The sequence below is a fragment of the Bos grunniens genome, chromosome 29 (genome assembly GCF_055505025.1).
Source record: "Bos grunniens cultivar Pamir isolate PY7600 chromosome 29, Bosgru_T2T1.0, whole genome shotgun sequence".
Classification (NCBI taxonomy): domain Eukaryota; kingdom Metazoa; phylum Chordata; class Mammalia; order Artiodactyla; family Bovidae; genus Bos; species Bos grunniens.
Window position 1 is genome coordinate 6437414 of NC_141193.1, and position 22301 is coordinate 6459714.

Consider the following 22301-nt stretch of genomic DNA (forward strand, 5'->3'; position numbering starts at 1 on the left):
ATTTCCTCACCTCTCTCTCGTTTTGCTTGTCTGAAGTGTTTCCTTCTTTGATGTCGGACAACCCACATTGTGCCAACTGGATGTTTGTGAAGGCTGCACCAAAACATGTTCCCTCCCTTAAAGGGGTCTTTTTCTCCAGAGAGATGGGGCAGGCATCTCTGCCTCCTCTCTTACCCTTCCCCACTGAGTGCGAGCCACAGCCGCCAGTAGCACAGCCTCCAAGCTGACCAGGTGTCTTTCCGCGCCCCTTGCAGGCAGAAATGAGCTCGTGGCTGAGGGTGGTGAATGCAGCCATTGCCGCCGCATCCTCCGCCTCCGGAGAGCCTGAAGAGCCAGCGGTGCCCAGTGCCACGCGGGGCATGACCCGGGCCATGACCATGCCCCCGGTGTCACCGGCCGGGGCTGAGGGACCTGTCGTGCTTCGCAGCAAGGATGGCAGAGAACGAGAGCGAGAAAAGCGCTTCAGCTTCTTCAAGAAGAACAAGTAGTTGGGGGCGAGACTCCCAGGCCAACTGCCTCCCTCTGTCCAGGAAACTGCCAGGGACCGTGGACAAGGATCACCCTCTTGTCAGGACAACTGCCTGCTGCTAGGGTCTGTTGCCAAGGTCAGCCCATCACCAGGAACTGTCTCTGGGGACAAGTCAGTGTTCCCAAAGGCAACCCTTCTTATCTGCTATTTAATTCTAGACTGGTGGTGGGGCGCAGGCAACCCCCAATTCCACTCCTCCCCCTCCCCTCTTTCCCCAGCCTTACGCCTCTGTCCCCACCACGGGCGCAGGCAGCGCCACACCCTCTACGAGGCCATGTGGGGAATGGCTCCCCTGCCCAGGGTCCTTCTCCCACCACAGCTAGGGCATGCCATCCAGTCCTCGCCCCTGGGGACCAGCCAGGAACCTCTCAGAGCGGAAGCAGGACCTGGGGGCTAGATTGCCAGATGACGGGTCAGAAACTCTGAAGCTGCCCCTTCCCATCCTCCCTCGTCCTCTGACTCAAGCAGCCCCTCTATCTCCGGCAACTCTCGACAGCTTCCAAGTGTGAGTTGTTTGGGGCCAACCACAGCCTTGAGTCTGGCCAAGGAGGTGATTAAACAGCTCAGCTTCTCTTACTGCCTCTGGGTGTCTTTGATTTCCTGACCACAGACCTCTCTAGCCGTGCCCAAGTCCTTCCCTCTGGCCCAGATCTCCTGTGTGTCAGGTGTCCACCAGCATCCAAGCCCACCAAGAACCATATTAGTCTGTGAGCCTCCCTACCATGGTCTCATTTCCCCATGGTAATGGCCGCCACTTTGCTGGGTTGACCAGTGTCAAGCCTCTTTTTAGACCAGAGAAGTTCTCCATGACGTTAACAAGCAGTATCCACGTTAGAAGGCACTGCAGGACCGCTGCTGTGGTGCACAACTTTCTTCACTCATGATCCTCCCAACTGTTTTCAAAAATGGAAGGCGGCGGACTTCCCTAGTGGGTCAGTAGCAAAGGTGCCATGCTCCCGATGCATGGGGACTGGGTTTGGTCCCTGGTCAGGGAACTAGATCCCATATGCTGCAACAAAGATTGAATATCCCATGTGTCACAAGTAAGACCTAGCACAGCCAAATAAGTAAATATTTAAAAAAAAATGGAAGGCAGTAGAGCCCTGTCACACCTAGTATCAGCCACGGCTCCGCCTGACGGTGGAAAGTGGATACAGGCAGTGATTACTGGCCTCGCCTTCTGTCTCGATGGAGAGGACCCCAATAAGGGGTCAAGGGAGTTCAGGTTCTCAATCCACTGACCAATAGAATGGTATCACCCTGGGAAGCCATGAGGCACGTCCTAAGTGCAAAACAAACACACAGGAAAGTGTATTCTAGATCCAGTGAGGTATTAAAGTCGATGACTTTCCCCGTGGTCTCTGGCTCGGCCACTGAAGGTTTCAGGGCAATAGTATTTGCCTTGGTGGCCTCCTATAGGAAAAGCTTTGCTCTTTCATTGTTTCCCATCTATACACAAACAACCATTTTCGGGGCTCAGAGATCTTTCCAGGAAAGCAAGCCCCATCATTAGCATAGTAGGCCAAGGGCCCTAGCTGAGCAGACCCTCCCATCAGCCATGATAAAGACAGGGTCAGGTGTGTGCAGGCCCAGAAAGTTCCCAAACATGAGCTGTAGTAGATTAGACAGCTCACAGAATAATTACCACTTTCTCTCAAGAAGAGCAGACTCAGTACTTAAAAGCAGACATGTGATAACATAACTGGAACACTCTGTCGTGAGACATCAGCACTACACGGATACCTTCTTTTGTTCTCCAGGTATAACTGAGATCTCCACTGTAGGAAGAGAAAGTCACACATTGTGGGGTGCTCGGGGAGGCTGGGTGGATGCACTCCTTGGTGGCAAGCCTAGGCATTGGGAGAGAAAGCAATAATTGGAGATTTTAGAAGGGAAAAAACGTGTATTAGGGTGAGAAAACAGTGGAGAAATTAGCGTTTTAACTCGTAAACAGGGCAGCCAAATGAAGCAGTCCTGCAGAATGCAGTCAGACACAGTGAGTGGAGATGTAATAAAAATATGGTTTGAGCATTTACATACACGGTAGCTGAAGCTACCTGAGTCCACGAATCGTTAAGGACAGGACGTAGAAGAGGATAAGCATAAAGTCAGGAAGTTAAGTCTCGTAAGGGAGACACCTTCGGAAACGAGTGGACGAAAGTTCCAGGAAGGATGAGAGAATGGAATGGAGCAGTGGTGGATATGAAGCAGATTAGAGCACAAAAATACAATAATGCAGGCTCCACGAATCAATGGGGAAATAGGGACAGACAAAAATGGATTAATTATTTAGAGGAAAATGTTTGCATTCTTACCTAACCCCACTTCCAAGGGCAAACTCGAGATATGTGCTGACCAGTGTGGCAGGCACGAGTCACGTGCAGCCACTGAGCGTGTGAAATCTGGCTAGTCCCACTGAGGTGTGCTCTAAGTGTAGAATGCTTTCTGGATTTTGAAGACTGAAAAGGAAAAAAGAATTTAAAACATCTCAATAATTTGTATTTGATGATACATTGCAATATTTTAGCTATATTGGATCTCAAAAATATTAAAGTCAATTTCAACTATTTCCTTTTGTTTCTTAAATGTGTTTACTAGAAAATTTTGTATATGTTTCTCACATTATATTTCTATTTGGATAGCACTGCTCTAAATGGACTACATACAGACCTGAATGTGAAAGGTAAAAACATTAATGTTAATAGAAGAAAATGTAGGAGAATATACTTATGACCCAAGGGGACAGAAAAGGCCATTCTGTACAAAACTTCAAAAGCACACACTTTAAGGCAAAAATTGATTGTCAATCACATAAACAAATTAAGGATTTCTGTTCAATGAAGGACTCCATGGACAAAATTAATAATTAGATAGGATGAGAGAAGATACTTGAAACTGACCTCTGGTGACCTCAGCCTGCAGCAGCTTGGAGTGGGGCTTGGGTTCCCAGCCAGAGACTGAGGCTGGATCGCAGCGGTGAGAACACCAAATCCTAGCCACTAGACCAATGGTCAGTGACAAGGGCCCTGGCGCTTCAGCTTTGCAGAAAAGAATTCCCACAAAGACAGAAAGTAATGAAAAAGGTAACGTGTTTCTATTAGGAGGAAAAGGGTACAATACATGGCAGAAAGTGAAGAACTAAAGAGCCTCTTGATGAAAGTGAAAGAGGAGAGTGAAAAAGTTGGCTTAAAACTCAATATTCAAATAACGAAGATCATGGTATCCAGTCCCATCACTTCATGGCAAATAGATGAGGAAACAATGGAAAGTGATAGACTTTATTTTCTTGGGCTCCAAAATCACTGCAGATGATGACTTCAGCCATAAAATTAAAAGACGCTTGCTCCTTGGAAGAAAAGCTATGACCAACCTAGACAGCATATTCAAAAGCAGAGACATTACTTTGCCAACAAAGGTCTGTCTAGTCAAAGCTATGGTTTGTCCAGTAGTCATGTATGGATGTGAGAGTTGGACTATAAAGAAAGCTGAGCACCAAAGAATTGATGCTTTTGAACTGTGGTGTTGGAGAAGACTCTTGAGAGTCCCTTGGACTGCAAGGAGATCCAACCAGTCCATCCTAAAGGAAATAAGTTCTGAATATTCATTGGAAGGACTGATGCTGAAGCTGAAGCTGCAATACCTTGGCCACCTGGTGTGAAGAACTGACTCATTGGAAAAGACCCTGATGCTGGGAAAGATTGAAGGTGGGAGGAGAGGGGACAACAGAGGGTGAGATGGTTGGATGGCATCACCGACTCAATGGACATGAGTTTGAGTAAGCTCCATAACTCAGTAACCCTAACTTGAGTAAGTTGGTGACAGACAGGGAAGCCTGGTGTGCTGCAGTCCATTGAGTCGCAAAGAATCGGACACAATTGAGCACCTGAACTGACTGACAACGGACACACAAGTGGACTCAGAGACCATGTTGCTGAGTTGCATCCTTGTGGCAGTTTGAATTACTTTTATGGGACATTTCCTTCAGATTTCCTTTGGCCAGTCATTCTGATTTGCCTGGTTCACAGTCCATATTTTGTGCATCTCAGGATCCTCCCATGGATTCTACCGCAAAGGCCTGTGGGTAGAGCATCCCTTGACATCACTCCCCTTTGACCTCCAAGGAGCCTTTCTGCGTGTGTGTGGTCATAGAGGTCTCCTGTCTTCGAAAATGAGAAACATGTGTTCTGCGCAGGGCCCAGCCTTCTCCCTTAGTTGTCCTGCTAGTCTTGTCTTGGAGTTTCAGTCCACAGGGAATGAATCCCCTATCACTTTACTACAGAGAGATCCATCTACCTCCTGCCTCAAAACGAGTAATATCTAGAGTAATATCTAGAATATCTAGAATAGACAAGAAAATCCTGCAAATCAGCAACAAAAAAGAGACTGTAACCTGACAAGAAACATGGGGAAAAGATATAAACAGGAAAGTTACAGAAGAGTAAACCTCCCAAACTCAAGAGAAACAAGAGATGTTTAGGATCATTAGTAATGAGAGAAATGCAAATTAAAGCAACAATGATACAGCATTTTATACCTGGCAAAAATTAGAAAACTGGATCATGTCCAACACTGGCAGAGACACTGAGATGCAGGATCCCTCGGGTGGGAGGTAGACTGGTTTCCAGAGGACAACCTGACACTACTTAGTCAAGTTAGTTCTGAGACAGTCCTGGGATCCCGGACCTTTTGCTGCAGTGCTACAGTGCTTGTGCCTGGACACAACTCTCCTCAGATGACACTAAAAATAACTGCGTGCAGGCACAATTTGGGCAAATTCTGGGCCAAAAAGATACAAAGAGACCAAAAAACCCAACTGCCACTTTTGAGGTGCCTGAAGCAAAAAGCAAAAGCAGGATACTGCCCATGCTCCCTGCACTCAACACCACCTACTGCTAAGTCGCTTCAGTCATGTCTGACTCTGTGTGACCCTATAGAAGGCAGCCCACCAGGCTCCGCCATCCCTGGGATTCTCCACGCAAGAACACTGGAGTGGGTTGCCATTTCCTTCTCCAATGCATGAAAGTGAAAGTGAAGTCGCTCATTCATGTCCACCTCCCAACGACCCCATGGACTGCAGCCCACCAGGCTCCTCCATCCATGGGATTTTCCAGGCAAGAGTACTGGAGTGGGGCGCCATTGCACCACCTAAGGAGGGGGCAAAACACCTAAGCCATCCCTCCAACCCAACCCCTGGACACACCCCTACCCTCACCCCATATAAAGAACAAGCTTGCGCCTCCCTGGGGAGCAAGCCAGCAAGGGGACCTGTTTGTTCTCACTTCCCCCTGCTGCAACAGGGGCCTCAGTAAAGTCTCGCCTGAATTTCTTGTCTGACCTCTGATCAATTTCTGTTAATCGGAGAAAGCCAAGAACCCTGGTTGGTAACAGTTTAATGTATACCCTATGACTCAGCAACCCAGAAATTCCATCCCAGTCCTAACTCCCCTCAAATTTTCACACCAATCTATTAGGGTACACATAATTAACATAAGGATGTCAACTGCAAGCTTATTTATAACAAGAATAAGGATTTAGAAGCAACGTGAGTGTCCTATGCTGGGAGATAGACAGATAAAATATGGTAGTTGCACACTGTGGAGTATTGCTCAGTAGTTAGATACCACACAATAATACAGGGCTTCCCTGGTGGCTCAGTGGTAAACAATCTGCCTGCCAATGAAGGAGACATGGGTTTGATCCCTCGGTTAGGAAGATCCCCTTGGAGAAGGAAGTGGTAACCTGCTCCAGTATTCTTGCCTGGAAAATCCCATGTACAGAGGAGCTTGGCAGGCTACAGTCCATGGGGTCGCTAAGAGTCAGACATGACTGAGTGACTTCACTTTCACTTTTCACTTTCATGCATTGGAGAAGGAAATGGCAACCCACTCCAGTGTTCTTGCCTGGAGAATCCCAGAGAAAGAGGAGCCTGGTGGGCTTCCATCTATGGGGTTGCGCAGAGTCGGACACGACTGACACGACTTAGCAGCAGCAGTAGCAGCAGCTGCATAGATTTACCCAAATAAAATTTACCCAAATGAACAAGGGTGGACTTTGTTTAGATCCATATTAGGAGAAACCAGATGTAAAAACAGATACTTGGGACAATCCAGTAGAAATTTAAATATAAGGATCAGATGATATTAGCGTAAAAAATTAGAGCTGATTTTTTAGAGGCAGTTAGTGAAAAACTTATAGGTGACTATATGACTGGAATTTGCCTTAAAAAAAACTCTAGCTCACCTGCCCCCAACACACACACACACAAAGCAAAGGGGCTGCATGAAATCAGATGAGCAAATGTTGATAATTGTCAAAGCTGAGTAAGGGGCCCAGGAGATTTCATAATATTCTCTATTTGTGCCTTTTTGAAAATGTCCACAATGAAACATTGTTTGTAATGGAAAAAGCAAATGTGCATTAAAAAGATGTGTCTTACAGAAAACAAACTTATAGTTACCAAAGAGGAAGGTAGGGGAGGGAAAATTAGGAGTTTGGGAATGGCAGATGCAAACTGCTATATATAAAGTAGACAAACAACAAGGTTCTAAGGGATAGCACAGGTGACTATATTCAATATCTTGTAGGGACCTTCCTGATGGTCCAGTGATTGAGATTCCGAGCTTCCAATGAGGGGGCCTGGGTTCCATTCCTGGCCAGGGAACGAGATCCTACATGCTGCAACTAAATGTTTCCATGCCCCACTAAAAAGATCCTTCATGCCACACCTAAGACAAATAAACAAAGAGCTTGTAATAACCTGAGGTGGAAAAGAATATGAAAATGAGTAAATGTATACGTACAACTGAATCACTTTGCTGTATACCAGAAACTAACACATGGTAAATATACTTTAATTTTTAAAAAAATATGTATCTTGAAAGAACACAAAATAATACATTCTGAATTCATTTAACGCTTGCCTATGAGGCTTCGATCCTTGAGTTGGGAAGATCCCCTGGAGAAGGGAACGGCTACCCACTTCAGCATTCTGGCCTGGAGAATTCCATGGACTGTATAGTCCATGGGGTTGCAAACAGTCGGACATGACTGAGCGGCTTTCACTTTCAAAAAATGAGGGAAAGGGAAGGGGAGGTAAAAGGGAATAGATAAGAATAGGGAAATAGATGGGGGAGAAGATGGAATAGTATGGTCAGAGCTATGAGGAGAAACAGTATAAAATATAAAAACACAGGAGGAAAGGATGGTGAACGAACGAAAAATTTTAGAGGGGTGCAAACTGTTAAAAGGATATTAGTTTTGGTAACCTCAGAAAACTTGCTCAATTGGAGAGGAAGACAGAACCCAAAACACAGGCATAAAGGTGGGCAACAGCGGGTTCACACTGTTTGCAAAAATCCATCCTGAAACACTGGGAAGAAATCCAAGCTAGAAATCATTCATAGCAAAGATGAGTAAAAACTATTTCAGAAATGGGCAAAGGGGTCCCTCGCTGGTGTTTTAAAAGTCTGACTATAGAGAGAAACTGGAAATGATGAAGAGAAGAAGGGAAGATCAGATCAGATCAGATCAGTCGCTCAGTCGTGTCCGACTCTTCTCAATCCCATGAATCGCAGCACGCCAGGCCTCCCTGTCCATCACCAACCCCCAGAGTTCACTCAGACTCACGTCCATCGAGTCAGTGATGCCATCCAGCCATCTCATCCTCTGTTGTCCCCTTCTCCTCCTGCCCCCAATCCCTCCCAGCATCAGAGTCTTTTCCAATGAGTCAACTCTTCACATGAGGTGGCCAAAGTACTGGAGTTTCAGCTTTAGCATCATTGCTTCCAAAGAAATCCCAGGGCTGATCTCCTTCAGAATGGACTGGTTGGATCTCCTTGCAGTCCAAGGGACTCTCAAGAGTCTTCTCCAACACCACAGTTCAAAAGCATCAATTCTTAGGCGCTCAGCCTTCTTCACAGTCCAACTCTCACATCCATACATGACCACAGGAAAAACCATAGCCTTGACTAGACGGACCTTTGTTGGCAAAGTAATGTCTCTGCTTTTGAATATGCTGTCTAGGTTGGTCATAACTTTCCTTCCAAGGAGTAAGCGTCTTTTCATTTCATGGCTGCAGTCACCATCTGCAGTGATTTTGGAGCCCAGAAAAATAAAGTCTGACACTGTTTCCACTGTTTCCCCATCTACTTCCCATGAAGTGATGGGACCGGATGCCATGATCTTCGTTTTCTGAATGTTGAGCTTTAAGCCAACTTTTTCACTCTCCACTTTCACCTTCATCAACAGGCTTTTTAGTTCCTCTTCACTTTCTGCCATAAGGGTGGTGTCATCTGCATATCTGAGGTTATTGATATTTCTTCCGGCAATCTTGATTCCAGCTTGTGTTTCTTCCAGTCCAGCGTTTCTCATGATGTACTCTGCATATAAGTTAAATAAACAGGGTGACAATATACAGCCTTGACGTACTCCCTTTCCTATTTGGAACCAGTCTGTTGTTCCATGTCCAGTTCTAACTGTTGCTTCCTGACCTGCATACAAATTTCTCAAGAGGCAGATCAGGTGGTCTGGTATTCCCATCTCTTTCAGAATTTCCCACAGTTTATTGTGATCCACACAGTCAAAGGCTCTGGCATAGTCAATAAAGCAGAAATAGATGTTTTTCTGGAACTCTCTTGCTTTTTCTATGATCCAGCGGATGTTGGCAATTTGATCTCTGGTTCCTCTGCCTTTTCTAAAACCAGCTTGAACATCTGGAAGTTCACGGTTCACGTACTGCTGAAGCCTGGCTTGGAGAATTTTAAGCATTACCTTACTAGCGTGTGAGATGAGTGCAATTGTGCAGTTGTTTGAGCATTCTTTGGCATTGCCTTTCTTTGGGATTGGAATGAAAACTGACCTTTTCCAGTCCTGTGGCCACTGCTGAGTTTTCCAAATTTGCTGGCATATTGAGTGCAGCACTTTCACAGCATCATCTTTCAGGACCTGGAACAGCTCAACTGGAATTCCATCACCTCCACTAGCTTTGTTCATAGTGATGCTTTCTAAGGCCCACTTGACTTCACATTCCAGGATGTCTGGCTCTAGGTCAGTGATCACACCATCATGATTATCTGGGTCGTGAAGATCTTTTTTGTACAGTTCTTCTGTGTATTCTTAATATCTTCTTAATCTCTTCTTAATCTCTTCTGCTTCTGTTAGGTCCATACCATTTCTGTCCTTTACAGAGCCCATCTTTGCATGAAATGTTCCTTTGGTATCTCTGATTTTCTTGAAGAGATCTCTAGTCTTTCCCAGTCTTTTGTTTTCCTCTATTTCTTTGCATTGATCGCTGAAGAAGGCTTTCTTATCTTTTCTTGCTATTCTTTGGAACTCTGCATTCAGATGTTTATATCTTTCCTTTTCTCCTTTGCTTTTCGCTTCTCTTCTTTTCACAGCTATTTGTAAGGCCTCCTCAGACACCCATTTTGCTTTTTTGCATTTCTTTTCCATGGGGATGGTCTTGATCCCTGTCTCATGTACAATGTCACGAACCTCATTCCATAGCTCATCAGGCACTCTATGTATCAGATCTAGGCCCTTAAATCTATTTCTCACTTCCACTCTATAATCATAAGGGATTTGATTTAGGTCATACCTGAATGGTCTAGTGGTTTTCCCTACTTTCTTCAATTTAAGTCTGAATTTGGCAATAAGGAGTTAATGGTTTGAGCCACAGTCAGCTCCTGGTCTTGTTTTTGTTGACTGTATAGAGCTTCTCCATCTTTGGCTGGAAAGAATATAATCAATCTGATTTCGGTATTGACCATCTGGTGATGTCCATGTGTAGAGTCTTCTCTTGTGTTGTTGGAAGAGGGTGTTTGTTATGACCAGTGCATTTTCTTGGCAAAACTCTATTAGTCTTTGCCCTGCTTCATTCCGTATTCCAAGGCCAAATTTGCCTGTTACTCCAGGTGTTTCTTGACTTCCTACTTTTGCATTCCAGTCCGCTATAATGAAAAGGACATCTCTTTGGGGTGTTAGTTCTAAAACGTCTTGTAGGTCTTCATAGAACCGTTCAACTTCAGCTTCTTCAGCGTTACTGGTTGGGGCATAGACTTGGATTACTGTGATATTGAATGGTTTGTCTTGGAAACGAACAGAGATCATTCTGTCGTTTTTGAGATTGCATCCAAGTACTGCATTTCGGACTCTTTTGTTGACCATGATGGCTACTCAAGGGGAGGGTTAAATAGAATTAGGTGGGAGATAAGCATGAATGTTATCAGAATTGGAAGAACAGTGCCTCTTCTGAAATTGGTGGAAAACAAAGAATTCAGTAAAAGAAATGTAACCGAGTAGCTGGAGAGGAAGAGGACAGCATGCAGTTTGTGCCTGATAGTATCAGAAAAGATACCAAGGAGGAATGGTGACTGGACAAACATCCTGGCATGCTCTACTTGGAGATAAGCTAAGTCCATCAATCTCCATAAACGTCTATTCTTTGTCCAAAGGTGTCAGTGAGTAATCCCCCTTAGTAACTTCCTTTTTGCCAGCAGGAGGTGCCCTTGGACCACAGTTGAATTCTGAAAGCTGGAAAATGCCCCGGTCAGTTGCCCTGTCCTCCAGCAGCTTGGTCTGGAGGTGGAGACCCTGGCCTGTCCCCAAAACAAGAAACCTCTCTGATTCTCTTATACCAAGCATTCGTTGGTGTGCTCACCACGAATCAGGAACTGTTAAGGACACATAATTAGAACTTAATTCTCTAGCTAGGGAGAGAAAACCAGCCTTCGTGTATGTGACAAACAAAACCCAACTGATTTGAGAGTAGCCTGGATAGAATGCCTCTACGAGCTATCTCAGCTCTGCCATCTTCGGTTCTGTTTCCTCACCAATGAAGTACATGTTTGCAATTAAAATTTTTTTAATTATCTTACAAAGCTCTACCAAAAAAAAAAAAAAAAAGCCAGGTTTGCTTGAAATGTGGCCCACCTGTATTCCTAAAATGTTGCCCCAAGCTACCATACAGGCTGGCCGATTGCTAAGAAAACCCGCTTATCGGGGACTCAGTGGGATAACCCTTTGTCATCAGCGGCGGCCGTCCTTCCCCACCTCCGCCCCCCCGACACGGCCCAATAGCACGATCCATTGTGAATAGATCCATTATGATCGACTATGACTCCCGGGCTTCCGATTTCACCAAGGCAGTGGTTGCGCCCAGAGCCTTCTGACGCGTGAGCGCCGACCCCCACCCACACCACCGTCCAAGGTGTTGATTGGCTAGCCGGGCCAGGGGGCGGGCTGACCTCCGCTCCGCCGCGCCGACAGCAGCGGGCCCCGCCCCGTATCGGGGCGACTGGGAGCCGAGCCCGGGGCAGCCATTTGTACGCGGCCGCGGGATTGGTCGCCTGGCTCCCGCGAGGGTGAGGAGGGGGTGGGCAGCGCGCACTCGCGCGTGCGTCAGGTGGCGCGCGAGAAAGGCCCGGTCGCGCCGAGGTTTGAGCGGCCGTCGCCATTTTGTAGGGTTCTCTCTGACGCGGGAGCCGCCGCCAGCGCTGCTGCCACCCGGAGGTGCGCAAGGTTCTTGTGGGTGTGTGGGGAGCCTGAGAGCCGGGCCGCCGGGCCTCTGGCGGACGGGGATGGCCCAGGGTTTGGGTTTCTTCTCTTGGTGCGGGAGGTCCGGGGAAGACAACGGGAGGAGGCGGGGCCGGGTCTCCGGAGGGGGCGGGGCAGGGGTCGAGTCGAGTCTTTGTTGGGGAGAAGGCACTGGAGTTGGGTCGCCAGGGCGGGCGTGGGGGTTCCCAGTTGGGGCAGAGGGGGCCTTTTTATTCTTAAAAGTATTTTGAACGGTGATGCTTCACGGAAGAGAGGTACACAGATTTCCCTCCAAAACCTCGTTACGAGGGACAGTTAGATATATGTATGCCTTTTCCCCACATTTGGATTCTTCTCTTACCTGCCCCAAAACAGGAGTATATCAAGCTAACCCTGTTACTTAAAATGCGCCTTATTCCACGAGGGACTATGCAATGCATGCTGACAACCGACCCGTTCGCGTGTTACACACAGCTCACACTACTCCTTAAGAGCTAACCTTTCTCCCGCTACTGAAAAAAGAAGGAACGTCTGTGTGAGCATCTTGAAGGTGCCAAGAACTTAGGAGGATTAATCCAAAATGCAGTGCATTGAAACTTTCGCCTCTAACTTCTGAAAATCTCCTTTCTTCTCTTTCAGGCTCTTGTCAGGATGGTGAAGCTGTTCATCGGAAACCTGCCCCGGGAGGCCACAGAGCAGGAGATCCGCTCACTCTTCGAGCAGTATGGGAAGGTGCTGGAATGTGACATCATTAAGAACTACGGCTTTGTGCACATAGAGGACAAGACGGCGGCCGAGGATGCCATCCGCAACCTGCACCACTACAAGCTGCACGGGGTGAACATCAACGTGGAAGCCAGCAAGAATAAGAGCAAAGCTTCAACCAAGTTGCATGTAGGCAACATCAGTCCTACTTGTACCAACCAAGAGCTCCGGGCCAAGTTTGAGGAGTACGGTCCAGTTATCGAATGTGACATCGTGAAAGATTATGCCTTTGTACACATGGAGCGGGCTGAGGATGCAGTGGAGGCCATCAGGGGCCTTGACAACACAGAGTTTCAAGGTGAACTGCTCTGGGGCCTGGGTGGCAAAACCGAGTGGGGTCTAGGTGTAGACAGAGGCAAGAACACAGGACCATGGGGCTGGCAGGGTGGTGTCTTCCATTCTACTTTAGCTGGAAATAATAGAACGATTGTATGTTTACCATGCTTAAACACAACTTAACTCTTGGAGAAGCAAACACTTCTCCTTTTCAGATTTGCCAAGATGTTTCTCAACTTTGTAGAATCACAAACGGTAGGTCACTTTTTTCTGCAAGCGTCATTCATTTGGGTGCTGTTGGAAGTTTAATCTGCAAATGGGAGAAGAGGATAAAGGTCTGTGGCTTACTTGCTGCTTTTGTTAGGATGAGGAAGCCTTATATATTTGAGAGTTTAAATGCATAGGGCTTATACTCCTTACTGCCCTGGGCAATGGGCCCTGATGGGAAAGAACAAAGACATCTTTAAGAATCTCTGTATTATAAATCTGGGTGGTGAATCTGATTTTGGGGGGTTATCTTTTGAGTACTCAAATTTGTTCAGTATGTGATGAACTATATGAGCAGAGTCAAAAACTGTGCTATGTATTCTGCTCCACATACTATTATTTAATCCTAAAGGGAAAAAAGGACATTTCTAAAAATGTTAGGTTGAATGGGAATTACGGTTCTGCCTCTGAGAAGATTCCTATTAGAGTGTCATATCGAATTATTTATATCATTAATAAAAGTACATACGTTGTCATTAGTACTACAGGAGGTTGAAGACTCTCTGGAACTGTGCTGATATGGTAGCCACTAGCCCCGTGTAGCTATTAAGTTGAAATTAAATAAATTTTAAAGTTCCGTTTCTCGGTTGTGCTGCACACATTTCAAGTACTCAGAAGCCATACAGGCTAGTGGTGACTGTATCGGTGCAGATACAGAACATTTACATCATCACAGGAAGTTCTGTCGTACAGCGCTGTTCTACAAGCTTTTTGTTGATAGTGTCATCTTAGACCACATGTTTACATCCACTTTTCAGGTTTATAAATTAAGATCATTTTTTTTCTCTGAGTACCCTTAAAAGGGTTGTAAAGACGTACTTAAGGGTCCTCTACTAAACCTAGAGAACAGAAAAGAAATGGAGAAGAGGAAAAGTTGACCAGAAAAGGGTAAGAAAGTTTGCAGATAGTAGAGATTGCAAATAATACATCAGATATTTCTGGCTTCAGCCAGTGGTGTCCTGGCTTTTAGCTGCTCTTTAAAGCACAGGGCAAAAATTGTAGACTTGCTACCATTTACTTGTCATATGATCTTGGACAAGCGTTTTAACCTCTTTGTGCTTCATTTCCCCACTTGTAAAATAGAGTTATAATGATCCCTGCCGTACCTCCCTCACAGGACGGTAGTGAGGCTAGAATGAGGCAATAGATGTGAAAGTGCTTTGACAGTAAAGCACTGTGTGATAAAAGGTGAGTGGTGTTCGCAACAACAAATGTTTCTATGATGGTTAGAAGCTTTAAAATGTAATACCTTTCCTCATTTATATTTGGTTTTCTTTTATTATTTTGGAAAGCTTTTGCGCTTCAGATACCTTTAAAAATACCCTGAATTATTTTCATTGGATGAAGGAGGGCATCATGAATGGACAGTGTTGGAGGAAATGGGAGTTCTCTCTTGATAGGTAACAAGCAAAATGTGAAAGAATGCAGTTAAAGTCTGGTACAAACTGCAGCGATGTTCTAGTATAATACTGCTTGTCTTTACCTTTTTAATATGCTATTGAGTAAAAGAATAGGATCAGAAATAGGTATATGGACGTCAGTTAATTGAGAGGGGGTTGGCTTGAAAGAAATGTGTTTTAATACAGTGGGTTTCATTCAGGATGTAATAACACAATGATCCATGAGATTTTTTTTAAACGTCATTATTGGGGGGAAAAAAAGTATCCTTTATTTGGTTTTCATGTTCTTAGCCTGGGCCCTCTAGAGAAAGCACCCAACTTTTCGTTATGTTTTACGTACAGACATTTTTATAACCAGCTCTGTTTTTTTTCCAGATGACAAGAGAAAGTTTAGCATTGGATAATAAGTTGCAGTCTTACAGAAAATACAATCTAGATACCAATTTGTCACATTTTTTTCATAAAGCCTTTTTACTCATCTCCTAATAAAGGGGACCTCTTAAGAGTGCCACTTTGGTCATCTTTTGAACCTTTATATGTTAATGGCTGCTACTGAGGCGTCCTGACTTGTACGACTTAAAAAGAAAGGAGCAAAATCTGAGTTTACCTGAGTCTCTGGGGATCTGTTTCCTCCCCATAAACAGCAGTGAACTGAACCGCTACTGACTTAGCAAACAGTTTGCATTGAAAGACCCTGAAGAAGCTATTCCCAAGTAATAACTCAGGCAGCTGAGCTGGGAAGCTGGTTATATGAGTTTATGTGTTTTGTTTTTAACCAATGTGTAAATAAACATTAAATTGGAGTACAGTTGTATATCAAGCTATATCCCTAATCTCTGGGTCCTGTTACTTGGTAGGAGCTCAGCATTGAGGATCTCAGGTTGCCCACCTCTTTCTTTCAAAAGAAAACACTTGTGGGCGGTGGAGGCTGGTTTTCTGGGAAATGTTGGCAACATACCTCAGTAATTTTTTTGGAGATTTCAGAAAATTTTTAAGCTTTTGGCCTCTCCAGGTGTAGTAGAGTAGTAGAATTTAATCTTCTTTCAGTTTTCTTTGCATTAGTTCCTTAAGGTAATAAAGAAGCACAGTATATTTCAATTATAAGAATTTTAGGAAATTTAAATTAAATGCCTGGTTACCACCTTTGGAAAGATCATGTGAAAAAAATCTATCACTTCTGTTGTAGATCTTTTTTAAAGAGTTGTTTACCTGAATCCTTTTTACAGCTACTACAGATGTTTATAAACTTCTGAATTCCACTCTAAAAGCAGTGGTGGAGATTGTATGTAGTAATAGAAACATCAAGGGGGAAAAAATCACTGGGTTTTGTTTCTCAAAAAAAATGGACCCATAATCTGTAAAGGACTAAGTTACATATTTTCCTTGAAAATGTACTTCTAGGTCTCTGGATTGGCTGCTTTTTAGATTGGCATGGTTACACTGACTTCAGAATTGAAACAGTTTGTGTCTATCACACAAGTTTAATGTCACCATGCATGTTTGAAAGCCAAGTAGCTTGTAATCCCTCCAGTACAAATTATAGGGAGTTCTACATTTGGGATATAAGTTGGGGCAAAACTCCGTGTGCTTCTGTTCTAAGCACAGTTAGCATTTGACCTGTAATAACTTATAAGAATGGGAGTATCTGTATCTGAAAATAATGGGATGGCTAAATGCTGCTTTCATATTAAATTGCTGTTTGGTATCTTGCTGACTTATCAGTGTTTATGGTGGGTGCTGCCTCTCTACTAGCAGCTGGAAGTAAAAACCTGAGCACCTTTGTTTCTGCTAAAGAAAGGGTTTTAAGTTTGAGGCAGCAGCTACTAGAAACTGGGGTGGTAGGAATGTTGGACGTCGGGCAGAACTGAGTTTGACTAAAGTGATGTTACCGCACTAACCCGCTCCCCTCTCAGGGTCAGTGCATGGCGCTGTTCTGGCTGCCGTCCTGAATCGGGCTGTTTCCAACAGGATGGTGGAGCACGAGGCCTCCTACCGCATAGCTGCATCCAGAACAAGGTCTGTTATAGAGAGAGCAACCTGCTGATCGCGGAGGGGGGATTTGTCCTGAGCAGCCCTTTAGTGATGCAAAGCCCCAGTTCCTCTCCATCTGTACTGGCTGCTTTTGGCTATGATCTGTAAAGCATTGACTTGATCTCCAAAGTCTTAGGCAGTTTGGCACCAAATGCTGCCAAGAATATGCCTTTTCTCAAACTGCTTTTAAAGACCTCGGATGCTTTCATTAGCAAGGGTCCCTGGGCTTGGTTGTACACAAGCCCGGGCAAAGATTGTTTCTTCTCTTAGCTGTTCCTGTGCTGGTCATTTCCTGCAAGTATGGATGTGGCTTGTTTGTACGGGTGCCCTGAAGCCTTTAGCCCAGTGCTGCATTTTTCTAACAAGTAGACAATTCCCTGTAAAGAACTGTTTACAGGTTTATGTAGTTTACTGCATAACAGGATGAAATGCCAATCATTCCATTGTATGAAAACACACTGTCCCTAAGAAACCAGTACCGCTTCAAGAACCATCTCTTGCTGCTGAGAGACCTGGGTAGATGGTTTTCTTTCCACAGCAGGCGTGGATTCACCTTTGCTTAAAAAGCAATGTGGGGGTGGGGTTGAAGTCTGGAAGGTCTTACAGCTAACTCTTAAGAGGTCCTGGAGTTGAAGCAGATGATGCGCCAGGTATGATTTGTGTACCCAGCATAGCCTTCTGGTGACACTTACAAAAACGGCTGGAAGAAACAAGACAGACAGCGTATGCTGTGGTTTTTTAAGCTGCAGTACATGGTTAGGCCTTATGTGGCCCTGAGTACATCAGTGAGAGGTTGGTAAGATGCTTTACTACGCAGACCATAACTGAGGTGGTGTTGGATATTTGATTTGGAAAAATTGTCAGGTTTTGATAATAGTATTGAAAAGTGGAAACTCTCAATTGCTGTGCTGGGGAGAAGAAAGTCTTGGAGACGGAAGTAGGAGGGAATCCCGGTCTACTGGTGTAAGTAGAAAGTATTGACTGGTTTCTGAGGACTCAGATTTTCTAAGTCTCCTCTGTTAAAACTTCAGCTTCTTTTTTGGAGGGGATTGTTGAAATAGGGTTGTAGGAGTGTGTGTTTGTATGTTTGTGTGTCTTTTGCCAACTAGTTGATTTTGGGGAAGACAAGGAAGGTTAATGAGTTATAATAAATCTTCTTACATCTATTTCCTAAAGGCAAACGAATGCACGTGCAGTTGTCCACCAGCCGGCTTCGCACTGCCCCTGGGATGGGAGACCAGAGTGGCTGCTATCGGTGTGGGAAAGAGGGGCACTGGTCCAAAGAGTGTCCAGTAGATCGTTCGGGCCGTGTGGCGGACTTTACTGAGCAGTATAATGAACAGTATGGAGCGGTGCGCACACCTTACACCATGGGCTACGGGGAATCCGTGTATTACAACGACGCATACGGAGCACTTGACTACTATAAGCGTTACCGAGTCCGCTCTTACGAGGCAGTGGCAGCAGCAGCAGCAGCTTCCGCATACAACTATGCAGAGCAGACCATGTCTCATCTGCCTCAAGTCCAGAACACAGCTGTGACCAGTCACCTCAACTCCACTTCCGTTGATCCCTACGACAGACACCTGTTGCCAAACTCAGGCGCTGCTGCCACCTCGGCTGCTATGGCTGCTGCCGCTGCCACCACTTCCTCCTATTACGGAAGGGACAGGAGCCCCCTGCGTCGTGGTGCAGCTGTACTCCCCACGGTCGGAGAGGGCTACGGTTATGGGCCAGAGAGCGAGCTGTCTCAGGCTTCAGCAGCTGCACGGAATTCTCTGTATGACATGGCCCGGTATGAACGGGAGCAGTATGTGGACCGAGCACGGTACTCAGCCTTTTAAAAACTGGAGGTGAGAGTGGGGTGGGTGTGGTTAAGAGAGTCCACTTAGTTCCCCAGAAAGGAGACCTTGCCACATAGAGGAGGCTAAAGCCACCTGTTTGCTGTCAGGACAGTATCCAAAAGGTAGTCACTGCATTTTAGTCTTAAATATTTCTCTAGGCCAGAGCTTCATTTGGCCTGTTGAGGTCTTCGTTTACAACTCCAACCAACTTGTCCATCCCGGGAAAACAACAACTCAGATTATTAGGATATTGTTCTTTAATCAAATGTAAGCAGATCCAGGTTACAGGAAACATAGTTGAAGAGAACACTTGAGTACTCTTTGCACATACATTGTCCAATGATACAGCGAGGTTTTAAGACATTTCCTTTTATGGAGAAAGGAACCTAAGGCCCAGAGAGGTTAAGTGCTTTGTCTGATGTCATCTGGTGATTGAGAGGTAAAGCCAGAATTCATAGTCAGGCCTACCTGAGTCCAAAACCACTTTCTCTTTCCACCACAAAAGTCACTGTGATGTACGTGGAAGAGTACGGGTTCAGAAGTTAATAATTAATGTCACCAATGAGGATTTAAAGTAACTTCAGATTTCCAATTTGCTAATAAAACTACTACTTAGCTCATGAGCCTTTATCAGAAAAAACTCTTCTAATATATAAGCCAAATAAAATCCTCTGAGTTTTAGGCATTTAGTTCCAAGACACTTGCTGGAAAGCAATGTTTTGATGCCACTGTCTGCTCTGGATTCCGTGGGTCCCTTCCTTAATAGTAAGCATCTTGTTCTCCATGGGCACTTAGCTGTATTTCTGCATGGCTTATGATGCTACTCTCAAGAGCCTGACACTTCCCATTGCTTCCAGCAAATTTGGGGGATTTTTTTGTTTGAGAACATGTAAAGAGCTAGATTAAACAGGTAATTTTCTGAAGTGTATGAAATCCCATTGATGGTAACCCTGGCAGTTTAATTTTTCCTCCTTTAGGTAATGTAAGCAAAGATGTTGGAATGTCAAGAATAATTGGAGTATCTAGAGATTGATACTTAGTACCTTGAAATTGAGCATCAGCAGAACTGGAGGCCCAGTAGGAAAGTTAAACTGAGTTACCACCGAGTTTCCAGGGTTCTTAACAGACCTCTTTGATGTATGAATAGAAGAAAACCAAGTGACAGGAATTTTCCCTTTTGCTTAGTGAGAAGCAAATGTATGAACCTGTGATGTTATATCCTGTGTGACTGTGACAAGACAGGGATGCGCTGTGACTCCTGTGTAGCAGTGAGTGTCCATGTGCACCAAGTAGATAGTCTTAACAACTAGTGTAGTCTGCCATTCATCTCTTAATGCTGCTGGTCTTCCATGAAGTGAGGATATGCCTCTAGAGTAAGGTGGTGTCTTCTAGATAACTGTACATTTCTCTCAACTGTGTTCCAAAGTTGAACATTAAATAGTATATATTGTGGTCTGTAAAATATTACTAAGGTATGTTTACGTGGTTTTTGACTGCTAGCAGTGGTTGTTCAACTAACCTCTTTTTAGTGATGACTGTTAAAGAAACTTACCTTCCAGGTATGAACCTCATATGGACTGAATAACCCTGAGTTGGTTGCAGTCCCAGGAGCCTGATGTTAATGAGGCTGCCAGGATGAAATACTCCAGAACTGTTGGGGATCCAAATTCGGGTCTCACCCTAGCAGAACTGATTCAAGAACGTCACAACTTTTGAAGTCGATTGGCACAGATCAAGACCAAGATTTGGCCCTTTGTCTGTAATAAGTAGAGGAACTTGGTGTGAGTTAACTTTCTTTTTCCCCCAGCCGTTGGTGTCTGGCGTTCCCATCACCAATGGAAGAATTAGAGAATTTAGGGTTTCTTCTCTTGTTTTGGTAAGGGAGATTTGGTCAACTAAAGGAACTGCTGTAACTGGGACTCTAAATCTGTGACAGTGTGGTAATGCAGGTGTGTTGGAGGATGAATGAACCACTCCTTGAAACCCTTTATGATGGTCACTTCTGAAAACGTGTTTATATGAAAGATTAAAATGAGACATATTTAGAATAGTATAACTGACCATATTTGAGACCTAGCATCTTCTGATTTTTTGAAACCAAAAATTAAATTATGGTTCTTGGTATCTGTATGCCCTTGGTTTCAGTGACAGTAGTTTTACCTAAAAGATGGGTAAACAAATGAGAAAGATACATTCCTCACCAATACAGCAGTCTTCCAGACAGATTGCTTCTTGTTCTGTATATAAGTAGACTCCTATATATAGCCATAGTAGAAAGGTAATTACATGAGATGTAACTTTGACCCAGTCTGACTTGGTTTTGTTTTGTTCTGTTCTTTTTCCCCCTGGAATACAGGACGGGACCAGGGCCCTTGTACTCGGAGCCAAGCTGCTCTCCAGGCATTGTGTAAGCCTCTTGTGTTGTGCTCTCTTTCAGGTAGGATAATTGCGGACTGAACCCTCGGGCTGCGGTCATATATGAGAACTTGCTCCGCGCGGTCCCCTTTGCCGGGATGTTTCCATTGCTTCATGTTTCAGTAAACAAAGGAGTTTGTGACCAACTATGTTTTCTTTCTTAATTTAATTCTTCTACATTCACTTTTCTCTCCTCCTGGTACTAGTCTCTGTAGCCTTTCTGTTCCTCTCGTTCCCAGCCTCTGAGCAGCCCTAGGTAAGGATTATGTTGGCGTCCCCTTTCTCCTGTACAGTGGGATCCCTCTTATCTTGCTTTCCTTAGGAGTTGACCCCTTCTCCCTGTCTACCTGCAACATCTCCTTTCCCTTCCACGTAGAGGCAAGCAACCTTTTACTCTTCTCTGTTAGCTCTGGACTCTTAACACTGAAGCTAATCTTCTGAAATTGCTAGGACCATTGGGGTTTTGGTTGTTGTTTTGTTTGTTTTGTTTTGTTTTATGTCTGACCTGTGATCGTGGTACAGCAGTAGCTGAAATTTAGCCTTGTTTTACTCCACTTCTCCCACTTTTTTTTTTTTATATATATATTTTGACAAATAAACGTTTCTAACACTTAAGTATCTTTTTGTATTTGTATGACTTAATTTACCACAAATGTCTTCTGGTTCTTTCTCAGTTGTGCTCAAACTACAAACTTCAGTGGAAGAACAGAAATCTGAAATTTACATGAAAAGTATTTAGTGAGATAAGTACTACAGCCTCAGCACTGAGTGGAGATGAATTAGCCAGCATCTTGAGACATTAGTAAGTATGCTACACCTAGAGGTCAGGCTCCTCCTCTGTAAATAACCAGTGCTGCTTTTTCCCGTTCATACACCAGCAAACCCAGGTTAGTAGTGATAAAAGCCCCACAGGAGAACCCTGTGTCAGGAAAAGGTTGAGTCAGAACAGGGACCTGTCATATTGACTCAGTTTGACTTCACAGTATATGTTCATTTAAATTCACAATTTAAACTAGAATTAGACTTTGGCTAAAATGAATAAAATAGTTATGATGATGTGGGGATATTTATATATATGGCGTCTTAGCCAGTGGGACACTAGGGAAGTCACAACATAGCAACTTAACATGTCTTGATTCCGTATCACTGGCAGAAAAAGCCAGAAAAAAATGATTCAGTACAGTTCTACATCAGCACTGTCCAGTACAACTTTTGGCATTGTTGAACGTGTTCTATATCTGT

General features: G+C 44.5%; 2 protein-coding genes and 1 long non-coding RNA gene across 19 annotated transcripts in view; 2 read left to right on the plus strand and 1 right to left on the minus strand.

Annotated features, from left to right (window-relative positions):
- The window catches only part of SPTBN2 (spectrin beta, non-erythrocytic 2), a 41279-nt gene extending 40177 nt beyond the window's left edge, over window positions 1-1102 (plus strand). For both annotated transcript variants that reach the window (XM_086385668.1, XM_086385667.1), the window contains one exon: window positions 255-1102. In XM_086385668.1, the coding sequence (XP_086241794.1) occupies window positions 255-488 (234 nt within the window). In that variant the 3' untranslated portion in view covers window positions 489-1102. The remainder of the gene's footprint in view (window positions 1-254) is intronic.
- Window positions 1080-2988, minus strand: LOC147341815 (uncharacterized). Its single transcript, XR_015158108.1, has 4 exons — window positions 2845-2988; window positions 2273-2379; window positions 1642-1811; window positions 1080-1538 (listed from the first exon to the last, which is right to left on the minus strand). It is a non-coding gene; the product is annotated as an uncharacterized LOC147341815 (long non-coding RNA).
- An 8940-nt stretch (window positions 2989-11928) lies between these two features.
- On the plus strand, window positions 11929-21205 carry LOC147341816 (RNA-binding protein 4B). Of its 16 annotated transcripts, none has more exons than XR_015158102.1 (6): window positions 11929-12037; window positions 12701-13124; window positions 16683-16785; window positions 17977-18653; window positions 20204-20425; window positions 21001-21205. XR_015158102.1 is itself a non-coding variant. In XM_086385674.1 (4 exons), the coding sequence occupies exons 2-3, from the start codon at window positions 12713-12715 to the stop codon at window positions 18642-18644; spliced, it is 1080 nt and encodes a 359-aa protein (XP_086241800.1). In that variant the 5' UTR covers window positions 11929-12037; window positions 12701-12712; the 3' UTR covers window positions 18645-18653; window positions 21082-21205. The 16 variants fall into 16 exon arrangements, 4 of the variants coding, with proteins under 4 accessions (XP_086241800.1, XP_086241803.1, XP_086241799.1 ...); XR_015158103.1 differs by having other exon boundaries at window positions 21082-21205; XR_015158099.1 differs by lacking the exon at window positions 11929-12037 and adding an exon at window positions 12046-12336.
- The last annotated feature ends 1096 nt before the right edge of the window (window positions 21206-22301 follow it).